The 23826-nt window shown below is 36.1% G+C and overlaps 1 protein-coding gene across 1 annotated transcript in view; it reads left to right on the forward strand.

Moving 5' to 3' along the window:
• Positions 1-1406: 1406 nt before the first annotated feature.
• LOC144434305 (MAM and LDL-receptor class A domain-containing protein 2-like) overlaps positions 1407-23826 on the forward strand; it is a 56483-nt gene continuing 34063 nt past the window's right edge. The window contains exons 1-21 of the mRNA XM_078122757.1: positions 1407-1511; positions 1697-1904; positions 3407-3586; positions 3793-4029; positions 6273-6395; positions 6928-7074; positions 7756-7853; positions 9228-9410; positions 10918-11167; positions 11303-11443; positions 11782-12126; positions 12250-12378; positions 12763-12918; positions 13120-13277; positions 13750-13957; positions 14758-14904; positions 15261-15311; positions 17740-17836; positions 18378-18429; positions 21642-21686; positions 22255-22342. Of these exons, the coding sequence (XP_077978883.1) occupies positions 1407-1511; positions 1697-1904; positions 3407-3586; positions 3793-4029; positions 6273-6395; positions 6928-7074; positions 7756-7853; positions 9228-9410; positions 10918-11167; positions 11303-11443; positions 11782-12126; positions 12250-12378; positions 12763-12918; positions 13120-13277; positions 13750-13957; positions 14758-14904; positions 15261-15311; positions 17740-17836; positions 18378-18429; positions 21642-21686; positions 22255-22342 (3148 nt within the window). The remainder of the gene's footprint in view (positions 1512-1696; positions 1905-3406; positions 3587-3792; positions 4030-6272; positions 6396-6927; positions 7075-7755; positions 7854-9227; positions 9411-10917; positions 11168-11302; positions 11444-11781; positions 12127-12249; positions 12379-12762; positions 12919-13119; positions 13278-13749; positions 13958-14757; positions 14905-15260; positions 15312-17739; positions 17837-18377; positions 18430-21641; positions 21687-22254; positions 22343-23826) is intronic.

Here is a 23826-nt window from a genome sequence, read left to right on the forward strand (position 1 = left end):
GAGCAAATTGGTGAGAAGGGATCGTACTGGGATAAAGCTGAAGTAACGATTACAATCACCACTAAATTCCAGGTAAAGAACAAACATATAAGAGAGTTCATAGATTAATCGTATTGCCAGTGGCAGCGTAACTAAGCTTGAAGCTGTGAATGTGAACTCAACCCTTCCTATATTAAAAAACAGTACCATTTTGCATTCACCATGATTTTATCAATCGACGATTCAATAGATGATGTTATTATTTCTAACTTCATATCCCAGAATATAATTTATTCTAATCTATGTTAGTTGGTTCGCATCTGTAGCCTGTTTTTGTGATACACTTTAGTATCATATAGCCTTGCAAATATTGTGTAGATAACCAAATTTTAGAGTCCAACTAAGCGCCAGGTGACTACCCATAATAACAATACGGATATGTATGAGTTGCATACTTTCTTTTTTGTTAATCTTTTTATAACGTTATAACATACATTTGTTTACTTGCATTATAGATTGTGATAGAGGCAATGGCTGGAGATTATTATTATGGCGATATTGCTATTGACGATATGAGTTTTACACCTGGATGTATTCGTCAAACAGGTAGGAAAAGCTGAGGTGTTTGCACTGTTGTCTTATCTTACAGTTATAGTACAGGTGTATGTTTATTAGTGATTTTATTTTGGGATACTTTTTGGTTAACCATCTGTTATTTGTCAAAATAATTACCCAAGAAGTGTCCTGTTAAAACCATTAAATTCGCCAGGACCTGTACTATAAGGAAGGTATACTTGTAATTCGACGCGGTTTAGGTTTTCCCTTAGTACATCATCTATACCATCATCTGAAGCTTTGTTGCGTAAGCTAGTAACGTACGTATTATAATGTTAATGACCAAATTTACTATAAAAACATCGTTTTGCACATCTTCGCCAAAAAAACTGACGTTTTTTAATCAAAATGTCAGTGTTAAATCCATGTGACAAAGGTATAGTCCAAATTGGAATAGATATATACTTTTCAACCTACAGAGAAGGTCGACATTTTCTACTTCAGCCCTGTTACATAAACACTCTGCACATATGGGTTATCATGTATTGTGTTCGAGACAAAGTCAAGATATATACGACTTTTCGTGCATACTATACGGTACAATAGGTGTAAGACTGAACTGACAATTGAATAGAGTCTTGGTCAAAGAAGTAGCGTTTACGGGTTGGTGACGTTGTAAAAGTTAACAGATTGCAGGCGGTGTCATTGAATTTTTTTAACAATATAGACACTTTCATTCATGATTATCACGTTTGCGGGCAGTTTCAGTGTGTCAAAAACATGTTAATGGAAAAGTTTCTTTTTAAATGGAATTGAGAGCAATGTTCAAACAATCGGGCAATTGAGAGCAAGGTTCAAACAATCGGGCCGAGATGGAGAGAAGTATAACTGACAGTTGTAGGACAGGTCCGAGACCATTTAGTGGTTTTAACATGGCATTTGTGGGTAAGGATCTGCCATTTTTGTCTGAGCCAAAGGTAACTGAAGGTTACCTAAAAGTTCCGGTTAAAAAAACAATAAATAAGGGAGGACCTGTACTATAGAAAAATTATTTCAAATTATACCAGTGTTTAGGTTCCTCCAGAATGTCAACCTTATGATACAAACCCTGTTACACTCATTTGTATACACTCGTAATGATTACAATAAACAATTTTTTTAGAACCAGCCTGACAAAAGTACATTTCTGACAGGTTCGTTGCCAACTGCACCTGCAACAACGCCACCACCAGTACCTCCATCCCCAACGCCACACCCAGCTTGTAAATCAACAGAGTTTTACTGCAGCGCTGATAGCCGATGTATAGCAGCTGAATTTATCTGTGATTTCAGATATGACTGTTCAGATGGCGAAGAAGAACTACAATGTGGTAAGATAGTTATGTCTGATGATTCCTATCTATTTTCACATGTTGTTGTATTACACGTCAACATTCTTACACAAAATGTCAAATTGTCAGAATCAAATCCCATGACCCTCAGTAAACAGACTATTGCCCGCACGGTGATATCACTCGTGCACAGACTATTTCCAAGAACTATATGCCTCTGGAGTTATTTCAGCCAATGTGCATCATAACTACTTTTGCACGTTCAAGATGACAATTTGACTACAGTGACTACACAAGCTTATCTATTGTAGAAGTTGAATAAATATACTAACAAATGAGCTGTAGGCTCACTCCAGCACCTACAGATAATGTCATGTCCTCATTCAGTGGTTATTTGCAAGTGCAATTTGGAAATGCACCATGAAAAGAAAATTTATCTTATCGATGACAAATTATGATGAACAATGTGTCCATGTGAATGGTTGGATAAATGAATGGACGGTGTAACAAAACTAATTACACATATACAGGACAATATGAAAATGCAATGCCTTCTCCTGGGTTGGCCCTCCTCTGCACAATTTTGATAACACCTTCGTCTTGGGCATTAGAAACATTTGGTAAGGAGTGCCTACCCTTGTGCTGGAAATAAATTGTGATATTGCCCTCTCTGGCATGTTATATTTATATAATAACACCTGATAGCATAGGGCAATGTCATGATTTATTGCCCATCCAAGGGATAGTGGTCATGACTGCAATATTGATGATGCCCAAGCCAAAGGCAAGGGCATCACCAATATTACAGTCATGACCACTTGCCCGAGGGACGGCAATGGCTCATGATAATGCCCGTGCCAATCACATGTTATTTATTTTATTACATCGACCAAAAACTGTGTCAAAATTGGTTGTCAAAAATGAGTCGTGTTACCACTGAATATATTACCATTTCAGAAATGTGGCTGCAATCACATTTAAAGTTGAGACAGTTTCGAAAGACTGATAAGCTTACACCCCGAGAGCTTACAGCTCTAGTCTTATAAATTTGATTGTGCGTTTGGTAGGTGCCGATTATTCTGCATGTTTGTTTATTTGCATGGCTAATAAACATAGGGTTTACTTGTGACATTTCCACATCGACCGACCGACAACGACCACTTCTTATGCTCAGATTGTACACGTAGACGTTCGATTTGACGTCATAGGGCAACATCACAGGACACGACAGGGCAATATCGTGATTTATGGAACTAAACCTTTACACACTTAAAGCCATGCAAACTTTAGGTGTGATATATTAATTATTGACTGCTATACTCACTTTATCAAATACATGACATTTTACTTAAATAATACTGCATAAAGAAAGCACGATGTTTGCTATTATGCACGTTATAGATGACTAAATAAATAAAGCGTTATTTTGTCGTCATCAATTGACAATGCAATAATACAGTACAGTAGTTCATTCGTGTGTAGTGAATGTGTGTAGAAATATCCTTTATAAAACAAGCATGTTTAAATCATTACATTTCCAGCTCAGCCCAGTTGCGACTTTGAAAGCGGTACCTGTGGTTGGTTGGGTGTGTGGGTTGAGTCCACTAGAAAACGTAGAGCGCCGGAGGTTCCAAAATTCAAATGGGATAGGCAGCAAGGGAAAACAAAATTACCAACTGACTTCAGGCCAAGCTCAGATCATACACTGAATAACGGAAACGGTATGTTTCATATTCGATACTAAGACCAACTGAAACTTATTTTTGTATTATTTTGAGTTAATCTAAATGTCATGTCTATTCCAACACCATTGGGATCTGTCAATATTTGACTTGATTCATCATATGAACCTTAATGTATGCAATCATTGCAATTACTGCCCCTTTTTGTTTGTCGTAGTGTACTAATTTCAGACTTTATATTTCAGGGTATTACTTATTTGCGGATAATTCACCTGGGCAATATCGGGACATTGCACAGGTTATAAGTCCAGTTTTGGGGCGTACTGCACCGGACTGTTACATGGAATTTTATTACCACATGGGAGGTACTAACGTTGGATCAATGCAGATTTTAACAGCAGTAGGTAATAGCACCTATGTTATGTGGTCTATAAGTGGTCGTCAAGGTGAAGAATGGCACAAGGCACTGGTGTACATCGGAAGTAAGCAGGGTTTTAAGGTAAGCATTAAGCTCTGCATATTTTGGTTAGTTGAACACATTGTCAGTGGTCAAGCAGTTAAATATTTTGCCGCTAACCACCTACGGTCAGGCCTTGAGCACTGTCAAAGTTTGCCATGCTATAAGGACATTGTTTTGTTTCATTCCCATCAACACGTTCTTCCTGGTAACGAAATTTAACATAATATGATGATTCGTAGGCATAACAATATTGGAAACAATTCCTTGCTTGTGAAATGTATGAGTTAATGACATTGATTGTAACACAAATTGTGTGAAATAAGATACCTGTTTCCATTGAAACGTAAATTAAGCTTGAGAATGCCATGTGTGGGTGAGATGTATGCTCCTGTCAATAATATCATAATGTCAACAATAATATATTTTGCCAAAACATCACCATATTATGATTATTTCTCATGCTTAGTTAAGAAAGGTAGTTATTCCATGAACAACAGTTACCATGGTAACAAAATCATATTGTATGGATTGTTTTGCCGAATTAGAAAACATGAGAAAGTACATACAAATGGAAACAACCCCTTGTGGTATCTTTGTAATATCTGTTTTAAATAGGATAGCTCTTCCCATGGAAATGTAAAATAGGTTTAACATGCCATTAAACACTATTGGTAAAATATATGTATCTGAAAATAAAATTAAAATGATTTCAATAATACATTTTGAGTTCAGCAAAGTAGTCAATTTGTTAACCTTAAGTATATGGTGATTACTTTTTACCAAACTGCTAAAGTCCTGATATTTTTAATTATGTTATATTAATCCATTTAGCTTGCAATATTAATGATATTAATAAACAAACTACTAGTAGTAATTTCCCCATACTGTAGAGATTATCCATTGACTTTGAATCTCCTTCTATGTGTAGTCAAATAGATGTAATACATAGAATGACGTTTTGCTAAATTTTAAATTACCACCAAGAGCTGTATTAATCCGATTGGAGCTTAGTGACGTCACAACCACATGTCCCTTACATAAAAATTGAAGGTAGCAATCAGAGTAGCATTACAATGTAACCCCTAATTTTAGGATTGCGTGTTTCTGGAATGAATTATACAATTACAAGCGCCTGTCAATGTGTGATTTTCGGTTGAATATATCTAGTTTATGTCGACCCCAAGTTATTATACATATAACGGAATTTTATCAAAAACATGGCGGCCATTTACTCAGATTTGATGCCTTCTCCACTATGCTATGTCAACTTTTCCGTTAGAATGAATCTAAGCACTCATGGTTCATTTCAGGCCAAATTACCGTGACGATATGTTAATTATATCTGTTATCAGGCTGACCTCTATAATTTCAGTCCATTATTTTAATTACAGCAGCAATCAACGAAAGTCCCCTCATAAGTCCCCTCATAATTGCATTATGTCAGTACTTCAAAGCATAGAATTTACCACTAAAATCTTTCTTGAACCTTAGATTATCATACAGGCATCCCGGGGTTCCATATATTATGGAGATGAGTGTGTGGACGATGTAAAATTCATAAACTGTGCACCACCAGGTGGGTTAATATATAAACTTATAAAGTGGTATACAATTATCAATACACTCTGAGGAACAAACGCAATGTACATGGAAAGGTAAACAAAATAATTACATAGGACGATATATAACATATTACCTTTACATAGCCTGTTTAAATGGCCATCTGTGTGATGTTTCTTCACTGTCTAATTAATCACTTGTAATGCCATGCGCTCGAACTGATTGGTCGCAATGGGCAGTGATATCGTATGTACGCCTAACTGACTACATCAACTGAAGTAAATATGTTAATGTACCCTCGTTAAGATGAGCACAAAAACTACATACTTATGTATATACATCTACAAACATGCTGATAACCGCCAGCTGGTTGCCCTTCATAGCATTCCAAGTAGTTATCGAGACAGCAAAGCAAAGGAAACAGGCTAAATATCACATTACATCTGTCAACCTACTACTGCAACTTGGTTTGAATGTGGGAATGAAGGTGGGAATGAAATGCTATTAAATTAATAGTCCAGTCATCACCACAAAGGGAGGGAGAGTATTAAAAGTTTCAGTACACAAGATAGTTCAATATGTTGAATACACATATGACAGTGTATACTAATACAACGGTGTTATACCAAGTGATACTATACAACAAATTCAATTACTTTCAAGAAAGGTAAATTTAGGGTTACATCTCTTTCTGTTTTCCCCTAGTGATAACTGGTGCTGATTGCTTATCCTCCGAGTTCCGTTGTGCTAACAACTACTGCATCGACATGACTAAAAAATGTAATTTTGTAGATGACTGTATGGACAACACGGATGAAGAATTCTGTGGTATGTCTTTGACTCCATCAAAGCTTCCATCCATTACAATTTGTTTTTACACTGGTGAGATCGTGTACTACTATCTATGGTCATTTATCAGAGTATCCCATCGAAATAATAAGCACAGAACACGACAAACATTCTGTACAAGTGATGCTTCTTTTAAATTGTACAATCGAATTTGATTACTTAATATGAATACACATGTATGTGACAGTTAAGGTAATTGCAAATAACAATGCACAACGAAAGCAACATGTGTGACATTTTTTGGCAAATGTGTTTGAGTTGAATGTACTTCAGTATGCAGTGAAACGGATATTTGATTGGAATCAATAAATAAACTGTGATAAAACACCACAATTGACTCACTGTGATATTAATTGTAGATATTTTGATCTCAATAGACCAGCATCCAACCTTTTGTATTACAAACATTGTAATGAGTCATACGATCTGTAGTATAGTATTGTAATCGTGGTATTATATACCGTTCTTGACACCATAACGTTGGTTTAATTGAACGCTTCATATATTGTAGATTTACCTGGACGATGCCCCTTTGAACATGGTACATGTGATTGGTTTAATGAAGGTGGGGATAATTTTGACTGGGCTATTGCCAAAGGGGACACTCAAACCAGAGGAACTGGACCATCTGGTGATCATACTACAAGAAGCGACAAAGGTATTGTGTAATAGAACAACATGGTCCCTTGTTTTGATCAATATCAACGCCATTGAAAATATGACCAGCAGTAAATTAGTATAAAAAGGGTTGAATCTTACACTGGTTTTTCACACTTCAGTGGGCTTTTTCAAAAAGTCTTATTGGAATTTAAGATGATGAAAATGGTATGAAAGCGTAAAATCTACAACTTTTGCTGGTAGAATTTTTAATTGGTTTTCTGTCAGAATAAGATGACAGTCTTTTCCCACACATGACTAGTATGAATACTAACAATATTGATAATAATTTTGGTTTTTATATAGCGCTTTCCGCGCTTAATAATTATTACCTCTAGCAGCACAACGGCCCTCAACTCATTGGGAGCATGCAATCCATTGCAACCTCTATAAGCACATATGATTAAAGCATTCACATTGTAACCTCTATCCTACCAAGTCCTCAATTATACAGCTGTGTTGACTGAGGCACAATCGTAATTCAAATCTTGCCCAACGACTTTAGCCGTTCAGCAGCGACGGGGCTCGAGCCAGCAACCTGCAGATTCAAAGCTGGCCACTCTAGCCATTCACCCATCATGACCCCATAAAACGTGGAGAAATATACTTTAGTTCATTTCGAAGTAAAATGATCCAGGTATGAACAACATATATATTCTTACACGATACATTTCTCACTTAGGAGGCTATCTTTACATAGAGGGCAACTACCCTCAATATCCATGGTTTACAGCTCGGATTGCAAGTACAACAATCAGCAAGACAAGCCAAAACTGTAGGGTATGTGTTTAATACGTTGTAGGACGCATAAAATGATATTTAACTCAAACATGTGAAAGAAACAAAATCATTACTGTTTGCATATTTGATTCTTCAACATTTAAGAATGTACAAATATCAGGTATTGAAGTGGTAGATGTTTCCAGGAGATAATTCTGTCCAATTGTTAGATTTTACAACATGCAAAACAGGCATCCAAAGTGCTGGCCTTTTATATGGTCTTAATTGCTTTTTATGAATTTAATATTGATGTTCATCATTGCACCTGAATAACGCTCGGAGTATACATACGTTCCGATGACAACCTTGTCGGATCACATCAATGATATAGCAGATTCACAAGCGCACCAGCGCTGGACATACGGTATGAATAACACGCACGTATGTGAATCTGTTAAAGCGTTCGTGTGATACGACAAGATTGTCATGGAATGCACGGACACTCCGTTACTCAGTGTTACTCAGCTGCAATTATAAATATCAATAATTGTATTTTATTCTTAAAAAACAAATAGTAAAACCACAAAAAGGCAACCACTCTGGATGCCTAGTATGACTTTGCCAGATTTTACCAGTAGATAATTTTGTTTAAGTAGTAGATTTTACCAGACTTATATACTTTTTGGGAAAGTCGTTTTCCCCGGGTACTCCGGTTTCCTCCTGCACTAACACTGAACCAATGGAGCCTATAAATGGGACTAGCTCCCATTGGTCATCCGTTAAATAAAGAAATAAATACGTGGTAGATTTTACAAGTAGATAATTATTGTGCAAGTAGTAGATTTTACCAGTAGATAATTTAGTTTAAATGATACATTTTACCAGTGGATAGGTTTGTTCAAGTGGTAGATTTCAAACGTATATTACTTTGTTCAAGTGTGAGGTCCTTTCCACTCATTAATGTGCCCAGGTGTTACCTTAGATAAGAGATAACTACAGAGTTAAGTGCAATATTCTCATTGTATAATAGTTTGTGCAAGTGGCATGTGCTGTTATCCTTTAGCATATACATTTTATCCATTATAGCCCAATCTTGGATAACGATTAAGATTTTCAGTAGGAAGTCAGTTGGTCCATTAGTAGTGCAATACAAGATGTCGGGCGAGTAGAAAAAAATGGTCCCTATTTAATCATTATGATCAAGGTCATAAAATAGTGATAATCCAAGACTATTGGCTTCAAACCATGGGGTATGGTAAGGGTATACATTGTCGAACTTGTAACCAGATGGAAATGAGTGAATTATCAAGGTACTTAGTAAGCACGTTAAGAAATGATACAGTTTAGTATGCTCACAAAATAATTTTGATTAGATGTACAAAATACTTCAAAACGTATCAAACTAAGCATAACATTTTTATTTTTTATATGTAGATATCGTTTTGGTATCACATGTACGGAACTTACATCGGGACATTAGCAGTATATGTGAGGACTTCCTATGATGATCCAGTCAGTGGTTTGGAGTTAATGCAGAATGGTAATATGACAGGTGATAGCGGGGATTTCTGGTGGCAGTATGATGAACCAATTACTAGTGGAGGCAAGGATTTTAAGGTGAGATAATAATTAACAAGAAACAGTTTTGTAAAAAATCACTAATCATACAGAAAGGTCATGTTACATTGTTGACTGACTGACTGACTGACTGACTGACTGACTGACTGACTCTTCCTATGTATGTATGTATGTATGTATGTATGTATGTATGTATGTATGTATGTATGTATGTATGTATGAGGGTAGGTAGGTAGATAGGGTATGTATGTATGTATGTATGTAGGTATGCATGTCTGCGGGCACAATATCTCAATAACTAATGCATCAAAACTTGTTACACATCTCCCTTATGGTTTTTGGTAAACATCCTGTGTCTAGTAATTATATATGTGTATAATTTATTCAATTAAACTATAGCTTAAGCATACAAGCCTTATATTCAACATAACCTATAAGCGCGTGTACTGTAAAGGTTGTTGATGGAGTTTCTTCTGTTAATGACTTATTTGCACCCTTTAATGATATTTGGTAATTACAATTAGGCAATATATTAAGGATACAATACACTAATTTGGTATATACATGTCGACGATAACAATTGCACTGTCCTTTAAGGCTTGTTGTTGTGGCTAAAAAGCTTGTTGTGAATGCAATCTTCAAATTTCATATAATTCTGTACATTTTCTGTAAGAAAATGCACATACATATAAAGATTACATATGTAGCTTTTAATCATAATAAGAACTTTGCATAATTAGGGAAGACTTAAGAATGTAAGCATCAAATTTCATAGTATGACTTGATACATACATTGACAATAAGAAATAATGTTACAAATGTTTCCTGGCCGTTAGGCAACATTTTAAGAATATGTAATATTTCGAATTTCTTATAATTATAATTGGACACATGCAATGATGATAACACGTGTAATATAAAACTTGTTGGTGTAGCTTTTAATTTTGATGACTAATTAATTATTTTATGTAGTTGGGCAATTCCAGATACATGTTCAGGGTTTTCGTATGGTTCAACTTGTCAACCTCAGATAAGTGAGAACTAAGGTTCAGTAGTTCCATATGCATGGTGTGGTGTCTGTCTGTCTGTCTGTCTGGGTGGATTACATAAACTCAAAAACCACCCGACTGACTGACTTGGTAGATACATTACTTGTGGTTGTCTAGTTGGGAAATTGTTCAAAGCGAAATGATCGCGACAATAAATGACATGTCGTTCTTTTTGAACTCCATGAACACTACAAAATTTGACATCAGAGACGGTATGAATTAAGTGGACAGCAACGACATTTAACATATCTCAGACTATTTGAACGCAATGGAACATTGCAGCAATTGGGATATCACATAATATTTGAATTTTGCTGAACACTACAATAGTTGACATATTACTGTCTTTTCTAACTCTGGAAGTCTGTCGCAATTGGCATATTACAGACTATATTTATACATTGGAACACAACATTTGACATATCGCGCACTATGTTAATTCCATGAAACACTCTAACAATAATCATGGACTGTATTGAATATATGTTCATATTTAGATTGTTATAGAAGGGATGGTTGGACGTAATTACCTTGGCGACATTGCCATAGATGATGTCACTTTTTCTGAGGGTTGCATAAAAGGTGGACAGGTCCCTGGCGAAGATGACACACAGCAACCAACTCATGGTACATGTGATGACGACTCTAGAATGCTGAGTTGTGATTCTGGTGATGAATGCTTTTATACCTGGGAGAGATGCAACTTTAACTATGAGTGTAGTGATAAATCAGATGAGAAGGGATGTGGTAGGTATTGCAAATACATAAACCTAATTATAACTGATATATTAGATGACATTCATCATCTTATCTTCTACAAAGACTTCAGTTTATCAAATATTTGAGTTATCAAATCTTTGTTTTCTAATTACGTGTCGTTAGGAACGAGTTGTAACTTTGAGAGCGGACAATGTGGATGGGACAACGTCGTTGGCAGTCAAGTACAATGGGTTTACAGCACAGGTCCTGCATACACCCGTTACTCTGGGCCCGGAGTAGATCATACTTTAAGCACAACTGCAGGTATGTTAGAACCACCTTCAAAGAGAGACAGAATTCATCCATGCATCACATTGCTGCTTACATGTATATCACTTGCTAAATGATGGCCATATATTTTGTGACTGTCGCCCATTTGTACAGTATTGAAAGTATCTGTCCCTAGAATATATAACCTTTCTATTAGTATCTCTATATTTGATCCTAAACTTTACTTGCCGCGTCAACATTTGAAAAAATAATCAATTTTATTCATTAGTCACTCAGAAGTAAATTATTTGAATGGTCGATGTCTTCTTTGCAGGCTTGTTGTTTATTTAGCAATTGAAAATGCACATGTATTTTTCATACTTTAATATTAGGGCACTTCATGCTATTCAAAGCCAATACAAGGTATACATATCTTGGTTACACTGGCTTCATGAAGACTCTACCATATCAACACAGTGGAGAAAATTGTCAAATGTCATTCTGGTATCACCAATATGGTTTGACAATGGGATCAATGGATGTTTACCTAAAATATGCCGACCACACATCGTCCAAACTGTGGAATATGGTTGGCACCCAAGGCAATATGTGGAAAAAAGCTACAATTGATATTGGAAAACAAGACGAATTTTCCATTGTGTTTGAAGGTGTACGTAGTACAAGCATCTATGGAGACATTGGCATTGATGACATCCAATTTCTAAATTGTTACGATCGTAAGTTTGTAGTTTTCAATTAACTTCAATATCTTTGTTTTTCATCGAGATAACATTTTCTCAGTCTATACTTTAAAATCAGGGTTTTCATAACTGACTGGATGCCTTATTCCCCAATTTCAGAGTATTATGATAGGCCATGTGATCCTGGTACCGAATTTCAATGTGTTGGTGACAAATCATGTCTCCCGCTTAAATACTACTGTGACTACGGCCCAAACTGTAAGGACGGTTCTGATGAGGAACTTTGTGGTAAGAATGTATAACTTGTATTACTGTAAGCTTTATGTCACAAGGATTCTGATAAAACTATGCTCTGGAACAAATCTCGAGCGATTCGGAAAGTTCTTCGTTGGTGCGGATGCCACATACGTACTGAATAATAATGTCGACCAATGAGAAACGAGGAGTATAGAACACAGCACTACTCTTTGTGAGTACATGTCCAACTATTCTAACGTCATTGTTAATCATTGAAAGATGTTTATTGTGACAAAGTCAATTATACTTGAATCTAATTAAACTGTTCCAATATTTGTCTATAATCATACATGTCTTTATCTTCTTTCATTTTAATATATTTAGGTATCACACACTGTTTAATATTTCTAATTTGTCTTTGTTACTTTGCTTTAGTTGTAAAACCTGGTGATTGTCACTTTGATGACTTTGATAGCAATGTATGGTGTTCATGGGAACAGTATGATGATGATGATTTCGACTGGAGTTTGAGCAAGATGACACTTGCAGGTCCTGTCCATGACCATACAACAATTAATACTACCGGTAACAGTAAGTATCCGAATCGATGTATAGAGTATTTCTTGGTTGATCCTAGGATGTTGTAAATAAGTTAACATACACAATCGGTATGTCATCTATTGCACTTCTATCTCATTTCCCTGATTATATCCTAGGATTGTAGCTTCGTCGGCGTCTATAATTAATTTGTCATAAATTATGGTTATATTGAAATATTTTTTCTTTTTGCAGGCCAGTTCGCTTACGCTGATAGCTCGACATATCCGACAGGTGCAATAGGACGAATATCCACTCCTAGTAATAGTATGTTTCCAGCTAGTCGGGATCTTTGCTTTATTAGATTCTGGTATTATATGTATTTTAAATCTGATGGAGTTGGTACCCTTAGGGTGAGTATATATCACATACTATCGTGCCAACGGAGTCTATAATGTGAAATTGAGTGTGTATTTTCCATTTTAGTACATATTTCATAATATTACTTATATCTCCAGGCGTGAAGATTCTCTGTCTGTAACCTTATTATTTGTGGTGACTACTTGCTTTGTTTTACATGGATATCATTATGAACATTAAAAGGTTGAATAATGTAAAGCAACTTGAAGAGTTTCTATCAAGTATTCATGTTCGACATGAATATTGCATTAATAGATGCTTGCTGTGATATAAAACAGTTTACTGTACTTTTTTCAAATGCATACGTTTTCCTCACACCTTATTCAATCAACAAAATGCACATTAAAGGACATTTATTAAATATTTCATAATCTTACAGTTTACCACCACCACCACCACCACCACTACCACTTACTATCAACGCTCTCGGGTTAACACTTTTACTAATTTACTTTGACAATTTAGCTTTATACAGAATCTAATGAAGCAAACGCACAAAGATTACTCATATGGCATAAACATAGCAGCCAAGGAGATAGATGGAATTATGCTAATGTTGTGATTGGAAATACTCACCCATTCAAAGTCGTATTTGAAATTATCATGGGTAACACAAACGCATCTGACATTGCAATTGACGATGTGACTTTTACGGAATCTTGCTTACATCCAGGTAAGTTATAATATTTCTAGACGGTAGGTGTTATGATGAAGTTTTGGTGGGTGTTACGGTGTAGATTATCTGTGCAATATTTACCAATAAATTTAAACTTTGTACTGCGCCAAAATACTTGCATAATTATAGCTTTTGAACTGAGTCCTTAAGCAGTTTTCAGGAATTTGAAGTCAAGAGTTGCTTACATTACAAATGGTATGTATGACAGCTAGGAATCATCATGTATTTTGGTGTAGTACAACGTTCAAGTACTAGTTGATAGTCGTCATGTCTAATATTTTATCACGTATAATGCTGTTCAATAGATTTGGCTTTAAAATGTTATTATGTATAATTCTAGTCAATGAAAGTCTGTAACTGGTATAACATGTGTAATACTCAGTAAATCTTCAAATATTCCTTCAAGAATAACAAATTTAAAATAGTTGGCCATGATCGTTACCCAACACCATTCGAGCAGATAGCTTATTTTGAATGATAACTAACTTTTAATGACAATGTTAATCAAATGGAATTTACGTTATGATGTTTTGTTTACAAAAACCTTATTAATACATTTCATCTAATTCCTGGGCCCAGTTATTACAATATTTGATAAAAAACAAACAAAGATACACTAACTATAATCATGTGACACCCGCGTCTAGGAAACACCTTTCAGTGGTACATAACTTAATGAGTCACTATTCTTATGATGAGACCACTCTGAAGCATGCACACTCAGTAAAATGTCACAATCCCGAAAACGTATGCAATCACTATGATTAATATGAGGTTTTATATTGTGTTGTCCATAGATAATGATACACTTGTCGGATCTTGTCCACGAAATCATCTGTATTGTCCTGGGGACAAAGTCTGTATTCCTAGTGAACTGGTGGATGATGGAGAAGTAGACTGTCCATCTGACTGCTATGATGAGACGGAGTACCGTAATGACTGTGGTAAGTTACCTAACAAGATTCCAAAATGAAATGTTGAACAGAAAATATCAGTAGTGCCCAGGGACAGATTTGAGACAGTCGTTATAATTGTTACCGTTTACTGTTATTTCATTTCAGTTACTGACCTTTTACGTTAGTTAGGCAGTCCATACAATGACTAACACCTATAACCTTTGAATCAGAAAATCACTTTACTTTATTCGTCAATCAACATAAGACGCTTTTCTTTGTGTATCATTTTAACGTGTTTGTCGCAATTTGTAGCAAATGTTAGATAACTCCTTTTCCCGCCGTATTAATTTAAGTACACATTTAGATTTAGAATATATCTTATAATATTTTTTATTATCATTCAGATTCAATGAAGCTCGTTCCCACAGAACGTCCAGGTGCTAGCTCATCACCAAGTAAGCTGTCCTTTGTTTTCTGAGAACTATTGCTGCTAGAGAGTTATATATGGCTTTACTACGTGATTTGATAGGTCTGTGTACTAAATACAAGATGACCTCTTATCTATGTGCTTGGTCATGTCATTGTGGTTGTGCTTCAGCCGAGTTATGTTTAGATCATTCTTCTACTTTTCAACGTTTTTAAATGGTTCTTACTGAATATGTAACAAACAAGAGATTTCAAATCTAGGGTTTTTTGTAAGGGCTAGTTCCATCAAGTCGTAATGTGAATTCTGATCCTGAAATTCTAAATAGCAGAATATTATTAAACAGAGACTTCTGATAGCGTTTCATGTTGTAGGTTCCCTGCAACAAAGGCTCCCAGTATAGCCAAAATTTCACGTTCAGTGTGTGTGTGTGTGTGTGTGTGTGTGTGTGTGTGTGTGTGTGTGTGTGTGTGTGTGTGAAATATTGGCTGTACTTAGAATTGCGGATGTACATCAAGTCTTGGGTACATATGCATGCGAAGGCAATGAATGGCTACACTGTTGGTGGACTGATACTAAAGGTAGTGCCACCTGTTGTTAGATTCTAAGTCCTGGTATATTTTGGAGTCTGTTGAGATATCGAGTCTAACCCAAGACCACAAAAACTCTGGTGAACAAACGACATCGACATTTGTTGATAAATGTCAGAACCACTGAGACTACTAAATAGAAGTGCACCAATTAATACTGGTAGAAGTGACAGTGGAATTGCATGGACTTCATAGCTTAACGAAATGAAACGACTTAAACGGTACAATTATGGTTGATTTGGAGTGGGCAGGCAAAATAGAGCAAACGAAAGAGTCAGCAGTCTCAAACCTATGGTCTTGAAGTGAGTGATAATGAATCACGAGAATAGTCTGAAGGAAAAGTATAAGATATAGATTAACACAATCGAATTCGACCGGGTCCACAGACTAGTTGGTATCAAAGTAATAAGGCTAGAAGGTAATTTAAGAATTTCCTAAACTTGATATACGTGTTGGCGAGGACTTTTCTGACACATGGCAAGGAAGAAACAATGGAGGTTACGGCTAAAAAGAGGCACTATACATGAGAAAGTGATCATCAATCAGATAGGACAAGCCTCTAATTGAAAGCGACGTTTATGTTTACAACGATAAAATCGAAGACGCTCGGTACATGTTAAAAGGGAACAAGTTATGAGGCCGAAGAAGAAACATTGATGTGACGAAGAAGAGAACATATGGACATAGGAAGGAGAGAAGAAATAATCCCTATACTTACCACGTAGAGACACAGGCTAAGGCTTTTGATATTGTTTTCACTTGATGGATATCATTGTATTTTCACTGTGCATTAACTTGTCATTACTTCACTTCACTTTACTGTCATTACTTCACTGTCTCACGAACCGCCTCACTGCCATCCATGGTATGGGACACTACTGTGTTATTCTGTTGTTGCCATTACTGCAACTGTGTGCTGATGGGAAAATATCGTGCTCAACTGAAAATACCAGATAAATCATAAAGCATGGTGTGATGTGAGACCATTACCTATAGTCTCATTGGTACTATTATTTGTTTTGACTATTTCATTTGGCTGTCATCGTCACTTTCCATATCATATCTGAGGCTGAATCTATGGTTCAATGTGAAACAAGCCACGACTGGCCTAAGATTGGACTGGAAACTGAATCTGATTCTGAATTCGATTTTATACGCGTCGTGTGCCGTATTGTTATCAATCACCATTTTGAGGGCTGCTCAGTGAGGGCTCAGTGGAAATCAAGCCTATTAGATTGTCAGCTGCGAATTCAATATATTTTTCAAGTAGCTCCCCTACAATGTATCACATTTTTTTCAAGTACCTCTGTCATCCACATTTTTTCAGTACCGCCCCCTAGTGAGTTCTTGTGAAAGCAGGCTATAAACATGGCATGACACCACACCACACCACACCACATCATACTATATTAATGAATTTACACTGAAAATCTTATATTAAAAGAATTCGCGGTACCTACCTACAATAGTATTTCGTTTAACATTAGAGAGTTTAGAGAGTCAAACTAGAGAAAGAAGGACGGCTTATTCTCAGGAGTGCCTATAGTAATGCATAGTGTAGCACATACAGCAGAAGTCATGGTGGTGACTAAGAGATCAAATGATGGTTATGACGCTCCTCGACCATAACGATGATAACATTCTATTTCGGGTATAGAACAAATAGGAACAGTCAGTAATAGTTATAGACCGGATCCCACCCTGTTGCACATAGTTGTATGCCCCCATCTTATTTTGTGAAATTGAATTTCATTGAATAGTGCCCAAAATGCTGAAAGAATAATCCAATGATTTTTTTCTATTAGATATTGATTTATAAGTTGTCGTGTTAGTGTTTCTTCTTTAATGATATATATTTTTTTTCATAAGGTGTTGGGGTTATTATTGGTGGTGCGATTGGAGGCTTGGTGTTTGCTGTTCTAATCATAGTTGGAATTATTTTTGGAGTAAGATGTTTCAGAGCAAAGTAAGTAACAAGCTATTTAACACATTTGTGAGTACTTCATTTCGTCACTTAGTGACAGTGTATCTGGTTGTGCTAGTGATACTATTTCTACTTCACATGGTCACTTGATGACCTTCTATCTGGTTCACAGAGTGATACTGTGAGCATTTGCTATATCGTTACTTAATTACCTTTTGTGTCTGCATCACTTGGTGATACTGTGACTACTTCATGCTGCGTTTAGTACACTGAGACGTCTTCAGGCGTGTCTAGGTAAGGGAGCCTTCAGTAAATACAGGGGGTGGGGCCTGATTAGGTTTGGACTGTCACATAAAATGTGACCTTTCCCTGACTCCATTGTGCTTAAAAGTGGCCCTCCCTCAACTTTCATTCTTTAAAACATGACCCTCCCCTATTCAAACATGAGTTAAATGCTGTTAGATATGTAAAAAGACATGAGCCCCCCCCGCCTTGTAAATACTGCATGCTCCCTAAAAGGAGACCATATTTTGTAAATCATCATAACGTTTCTGTAATCGCTGGTCTAATGTTGTTTATTCAGGAGAGGCTCGTCATTTAGTGGTTTTAACTTTGGAGGGCGGTCAGAGGACAAGGTTAGTACGTCTTATGGCAGGTTAAATGTTGAATGTTAGTAGCACTGTTTGAATTTGATAATTAATTTCGTTAAATTATGCACATTTCCAAGTCGATAATAAGAATATGGTGGCAAGCACTACATTTGCTGAAACCACATAAAACTAAATTCAATATAGAAAACAACCTATTATATACTGTAAACTTACTTTTTGATTGTGTTGCACTCTACTACAAACATGTTTGAGTGATTTCATTCACTGTGTAGTATCATAGATCTTCTAAGTCCCCGTCCCCTTCAAGTCCCCTTCAACAAGATCTGATATCTTCAATCAAAAGTGCAATAAAATACCAGACACTACCATTATTACGATAACGTTAATTACAAGGAAGGAGTAAGTAAAATTTATGTTGTTAGAATAATTTAACTGATAAATTCAAGATTGCCAGATCATTAAGAATTACTGTCAATACGGACTATCGACAAATCTATTGACTTACTGAATAGACAGGCCACATTGTGTGTACTCTAACAAAAATTGCTAGTTTACTAAATACATAGACCACATTCTGTGTACTCCAACACAATGGCTAGTTACAGTAACTAAATATATAGACCACATTGTGTGTACTCTAAAAACTATGGCTAGCGACAGTAACTCAATACATAGACCACACTGTGTGTATCCCAACACAATGGCTAGTTACAGTAACTAAATACATATACAACACTGTGTGTACTCTAACAAAGTTGCTAGTTAACTAAATACATTGACCACATTGTGTGTACTCTAACAAAGTTGCTAGTTAAGGGACCGGTCAGTTTCTTCAGCCTGGGGGGGGGGGCGGTGGATTCTTAAATCAGGCCGACAAAAAGTCACTGACCCCCCCATCTGTAAAATCAAAAACAGGCTGACCCCCCCCCCCCATCACTTAATTCTAAAACATGATGACCCCCCCCCCCCCATATACATAATATTCACATGACAGGTATTTTATTATCGTGGCTCAGTGTGGACTGCTTGACTGTCTTGCATCTACTTTATAAGATCCTGGGTTAGCACTATCATAATTGTAATTATTGACTACACACGGTAAATATATTCCAAAAGGAGTTTAATATCATCTTGACAGTGAAAGATATTGGAAAGCTTGAGCAGGGAATATCTCTTATGGGTGGTCCTAGGGGGTCTCCCCCTAGAAGCCCTGGAGGTTTATTACTCTGAAAAGTAAATTTTGAGACTATTCAGGCCCTTTCAGACAATAATTTTCAAGCTTTACAAGACAGCACCAACATGTAAAAAGAAAAAAAATGTATTTGAAATATTAAGTTTGATAGCATCTTGACAGTAAGAGGTAGGGGGAAGAACTTGAGACTGGGATTTGTACACCTCATGTAGTGGGGGGGGGGTTCCTAGGGGGTCTCCCCCTAGAAGTCCTGGAGGTTTGTATAATTTCCAAGCTTTACAAGAAAGACAGCACCAACATGTAAACTACACAGGGTTGAAATATTTTTGAAATATACTTTGATAGCATCTTGACAGTTAGAGGGGAAGAGCTTGAAACTGGGATATGTCCACCTCATGTGGGGAACCAAAGGATTCTCCCTCTAGAAGCCCTGGAGGATTTTTACTCTTAAAGCCAATTTTTAGGCAGACCCTTTCAAGCAATAACTTAATCCATGCTTTACAAGACAGTACCATCAAGTATCAGAAACTATTCTTTATAACTCACACAGGGTTGAAATATGTTCTTAAAAAGTTAAATGGCATCATTATTTACATGTAGTAAAGGTCAGCACATCTACTGGTAGTATCATTGGTAGGGGAGATTTGGAGTTTAAGGCAATTTTAGACTACCTTGGCAAACATTTCACATCTTTAAAAGACTATCATCTCAAATTAGAATTGGGTGAAAATATCTAAGAAAAGTTTAATGCAATTATGACTGTAAAAAGGTTGTTGGTGCATCTGAGTGTTGGTTGAATGCTTGAGTGACCTCTGGGGGTGAGGGAGTCCTTGGGCGTTTTCCCCTTGCAGATCTGCAGTTTTTTGCTTCTATTAAGGCAATGTTTAGGTTATTCATAGCCTTTGAGGTAATATTTCCAAGCTTCGAATAGCTAACGTAAAAGTAAGTTTTAAATGAGTTTCCCATGTCACATAAAAATGGCCCGTAACATTGGTATAGTGGCATTAATATTGCATGTATAGTAAATAAAGTCACCGGTATGTTAGAGAACCTTAGGTGGTCATACCTAGTGTATAATAGAAACTGGAATCTGATGAGATGTGGTGATGTGTAGTGTCAATAACATGTAGTGTCCAAATAGAAAGTGTATTAATCCCTTCTGACAAGTTCATAGTGACGAGTAGGGAACATTTTAGATTAACTTCTTTTAGAAACTATCTATGAAGATTACTATTACGAAACCTTCAAGTTCACTTTTGCCCCAAAGTGCAATATAAGTGAAGCATTGATTGTGAAACAGCCAAGCATTTACATGACATGTACTGTAACTAGTGTGGTAGCTAGGTAATACATGTATATGTATATTTATAGTTATGCTTGAACTAATAAGTAAGAATCATGGAAGAAACAGGGAGAAAAACAAATATTTACATGTACCACATTTCAGACAACTTGCTATATGCCATTGTAGAAAAGGGATTTTTTTTCTTCTATCACAATCCAAAACACAATGACCCCCCATCCACAATTTTAAAAACAGCATGACCCCCCCCCCCCCACTGCCAATTTCAAAAACAGGGTGTCCCCCCCCCCTCCCAATCCACCGGTCCCCCCAGGCCGAAGAAACTGACCGGTCCCTAACTAAATACATTGACCACATTGTGTGTACTTTAACACGATTGCTAGTTAACTAAATACATAGACCACAGTGTGTGTACTCTAACACAATTGCTAGTTACAGGAACTAAATACAAAGACAACACTGTATGTACTCTAAATACAGTTAATGGCTACAGTAACTTAATACATAGACAACATTGTGTGTACTCTAAACACAATGGCTGACCACAGTAACTAAATACATAGACCACATTGTGTGTACCCTAAACACAGTGGCTAGTTACAGTAACTAAATACATAGACCACATTGTGTGTACCCTAAATACAATGGCTAGTTACAGTAACTAAATACATAGACCACATTGTGTGTACTCTAACGCAACTGTTGGTTAACTAGCACAAAAACTACGTTTGTATATTTTAGGTGACAATGAGTGGTGTCACTGATCCATATGACGTTTCAATAGAGGCAAGTCTGTTGTTTTGATTTTCTTAAATTTTCAGACACCTATAGGTGTACTACCAACATTGTCAGGACCGAGGTTAAAATCCCCACCAAAATCAGTTACACCCAGTCCATGAAGGTGTTTGCCAAAGTATTTAAGACATTTTACTCTAATCGTAACAATTCGATAATTATTTAGTTGTTTAAAAAATTAGCATTTGCAAGATGATTTTGTTTTATAATTACTTGTAAAAAATCTTATTGTACATTTGTAAAACTCATATCTACAAATAATAGACGAGTCGCCAGTGTCGTCTACTATTCTAGAAGTGTTTATGAAAAAACGGGACCAAATATCAGAAAGGTAAAATCTTATGTTAACGACTACTATAGTATGAATGCACACCTCGGTGACTGTGTGGAATGTGGGACCGATTGTTCCTTCCTTAAAGTATGAATATTGAAATGAGAAAAACTCGACTATGCTTATGATGTAGTTAGCTATTCTGTTGAATGTTGGACACATCATGCAACATTGTAATTTCATAATTTGTGATTATGTTGAATGTTTCTGTTTCAATTTCTCTTACAGAAGGGACAAGACGCAAATGCCATAGACAACCCAATGTACGGAATGGATACAGGCAGCATGTTTCCATCCAAGTACAAAACACCCGAGAGTAATGCCTAGTTTTCAAAATTATTGGAAGTTGTGTAAAAGACAAGGCACGGTTTAATCCTTATATTAAACTGTGATATTCAAAGTTTGTATTAGACAAAAAGCACTATCAATTTTACACCAAAACTGCGATTCTTTCTTGATATTGACATTACAATTACTTGTTTCCTTTGTGGTATTTTTCTTGCAAATAAAACACACTGTTACAGTAGGAAGTGACCTTACTATGCAGATTTGGCCATGATCGGTATGTCCCCATCAATGGAAATTCTTTGTTGAACTCCAACCAATCACTTACAATGTATAACAGTGGAAAAAATAGACAGGAAAAGTATTAGAGAAAATGTAACCTGGCACAAAACTGTATGAAATTTGTACCTGGTAAAAGAAATGCTACTAGAAAAGAGGACAGTTAATTACATACTTCATAATAGTTACTTTCTAAGTGACAGATAAATGTAAAGAAAAGAAATCAAAACAAGAAAAAACACAGGGAGGGAGGGAAATTTCAACACAGCTAGATATACCAATTGTGAACAATAAAATCCGAAATTTGGCAGCAAAAATAACCAACTACTGCAACGTGTGCACTTCACTTTGAAAAGTACTGGTGAACATGCATAGTAGCCCTGATGCAAACCACTACTTTACATGGATGCACAGAGCACACCCTCTTAGAGGTATCGGGCAGTAATTAAGCAAATGTGACATTTTAATCGATGACGACATCAGTTGTTCTGTATGTGACAATTTCTGTTTGCTTTAATGCCAGGGTCTGTTATAAAATATAATGAATAATATAATATACCTAATGGTTTACACTATCACGCATATAAACCAAAGTTGTCAAATAAAAATAATTAATTGCTGTTACTTTTCATTGTTTTCATTATCAACTGTCCTGTATATATCCTATAAATCATAGTCAATAAACGGAATGACATTTATTTGAAATCAAAGACTGTGCTGCATATCAATAACTCTTCGGAGGGCTGATATAATGTTTACATATCCATAGAGATGGGTGCAAAGATAGCATCGACAGTATCTTGTCGGATCCTTAGTTCGTTATTTAAACCATAGACCATACACGAAACGTGTAGTGTCTATGTTTAAACCATTATATTACTTATCAAAATCACCAAAATCTGTGATGGTTTTCATGAGTATAATTTTATAAGACTCCATCCAGTTACGGCTATTGAGGTAGGGTTATAATGTGGATAATTAATCCCTTTATGCCTGCTGTGATCTTTTATTGGGATTTGGATAGTATGGCCTGCTTTGCGCCCTCTTGTGGTAGACATTGCCTGTGGCGAATCGTCATCGGTAATTATGCTAATACAATAATGTACTAGTAGTTGATAATTGCTCATGAATGACCATATCAGCCATGTAGTTGTCAAAACATTTTTAAGTAAATACCAGAATCACACGACCACCGACTGTTTTTAAATTATGTCAGATACAAAGAAATAACTGAAA

The sequence above is a fragment of the Glandiceps talaboti genome, chromosome 4 (assembly GCF_964340395.1).
Source record: "Glandiceps talaboti chromosome 4, keGlaTala1.1, whole genome shotgun sequence".
Classification (NCBI taxonomy): Eukaryota; Metazoa; Hemichordata; class Enteropneusta; family Spengelidae; genus Glandiceps; species Glandiceps talaboti.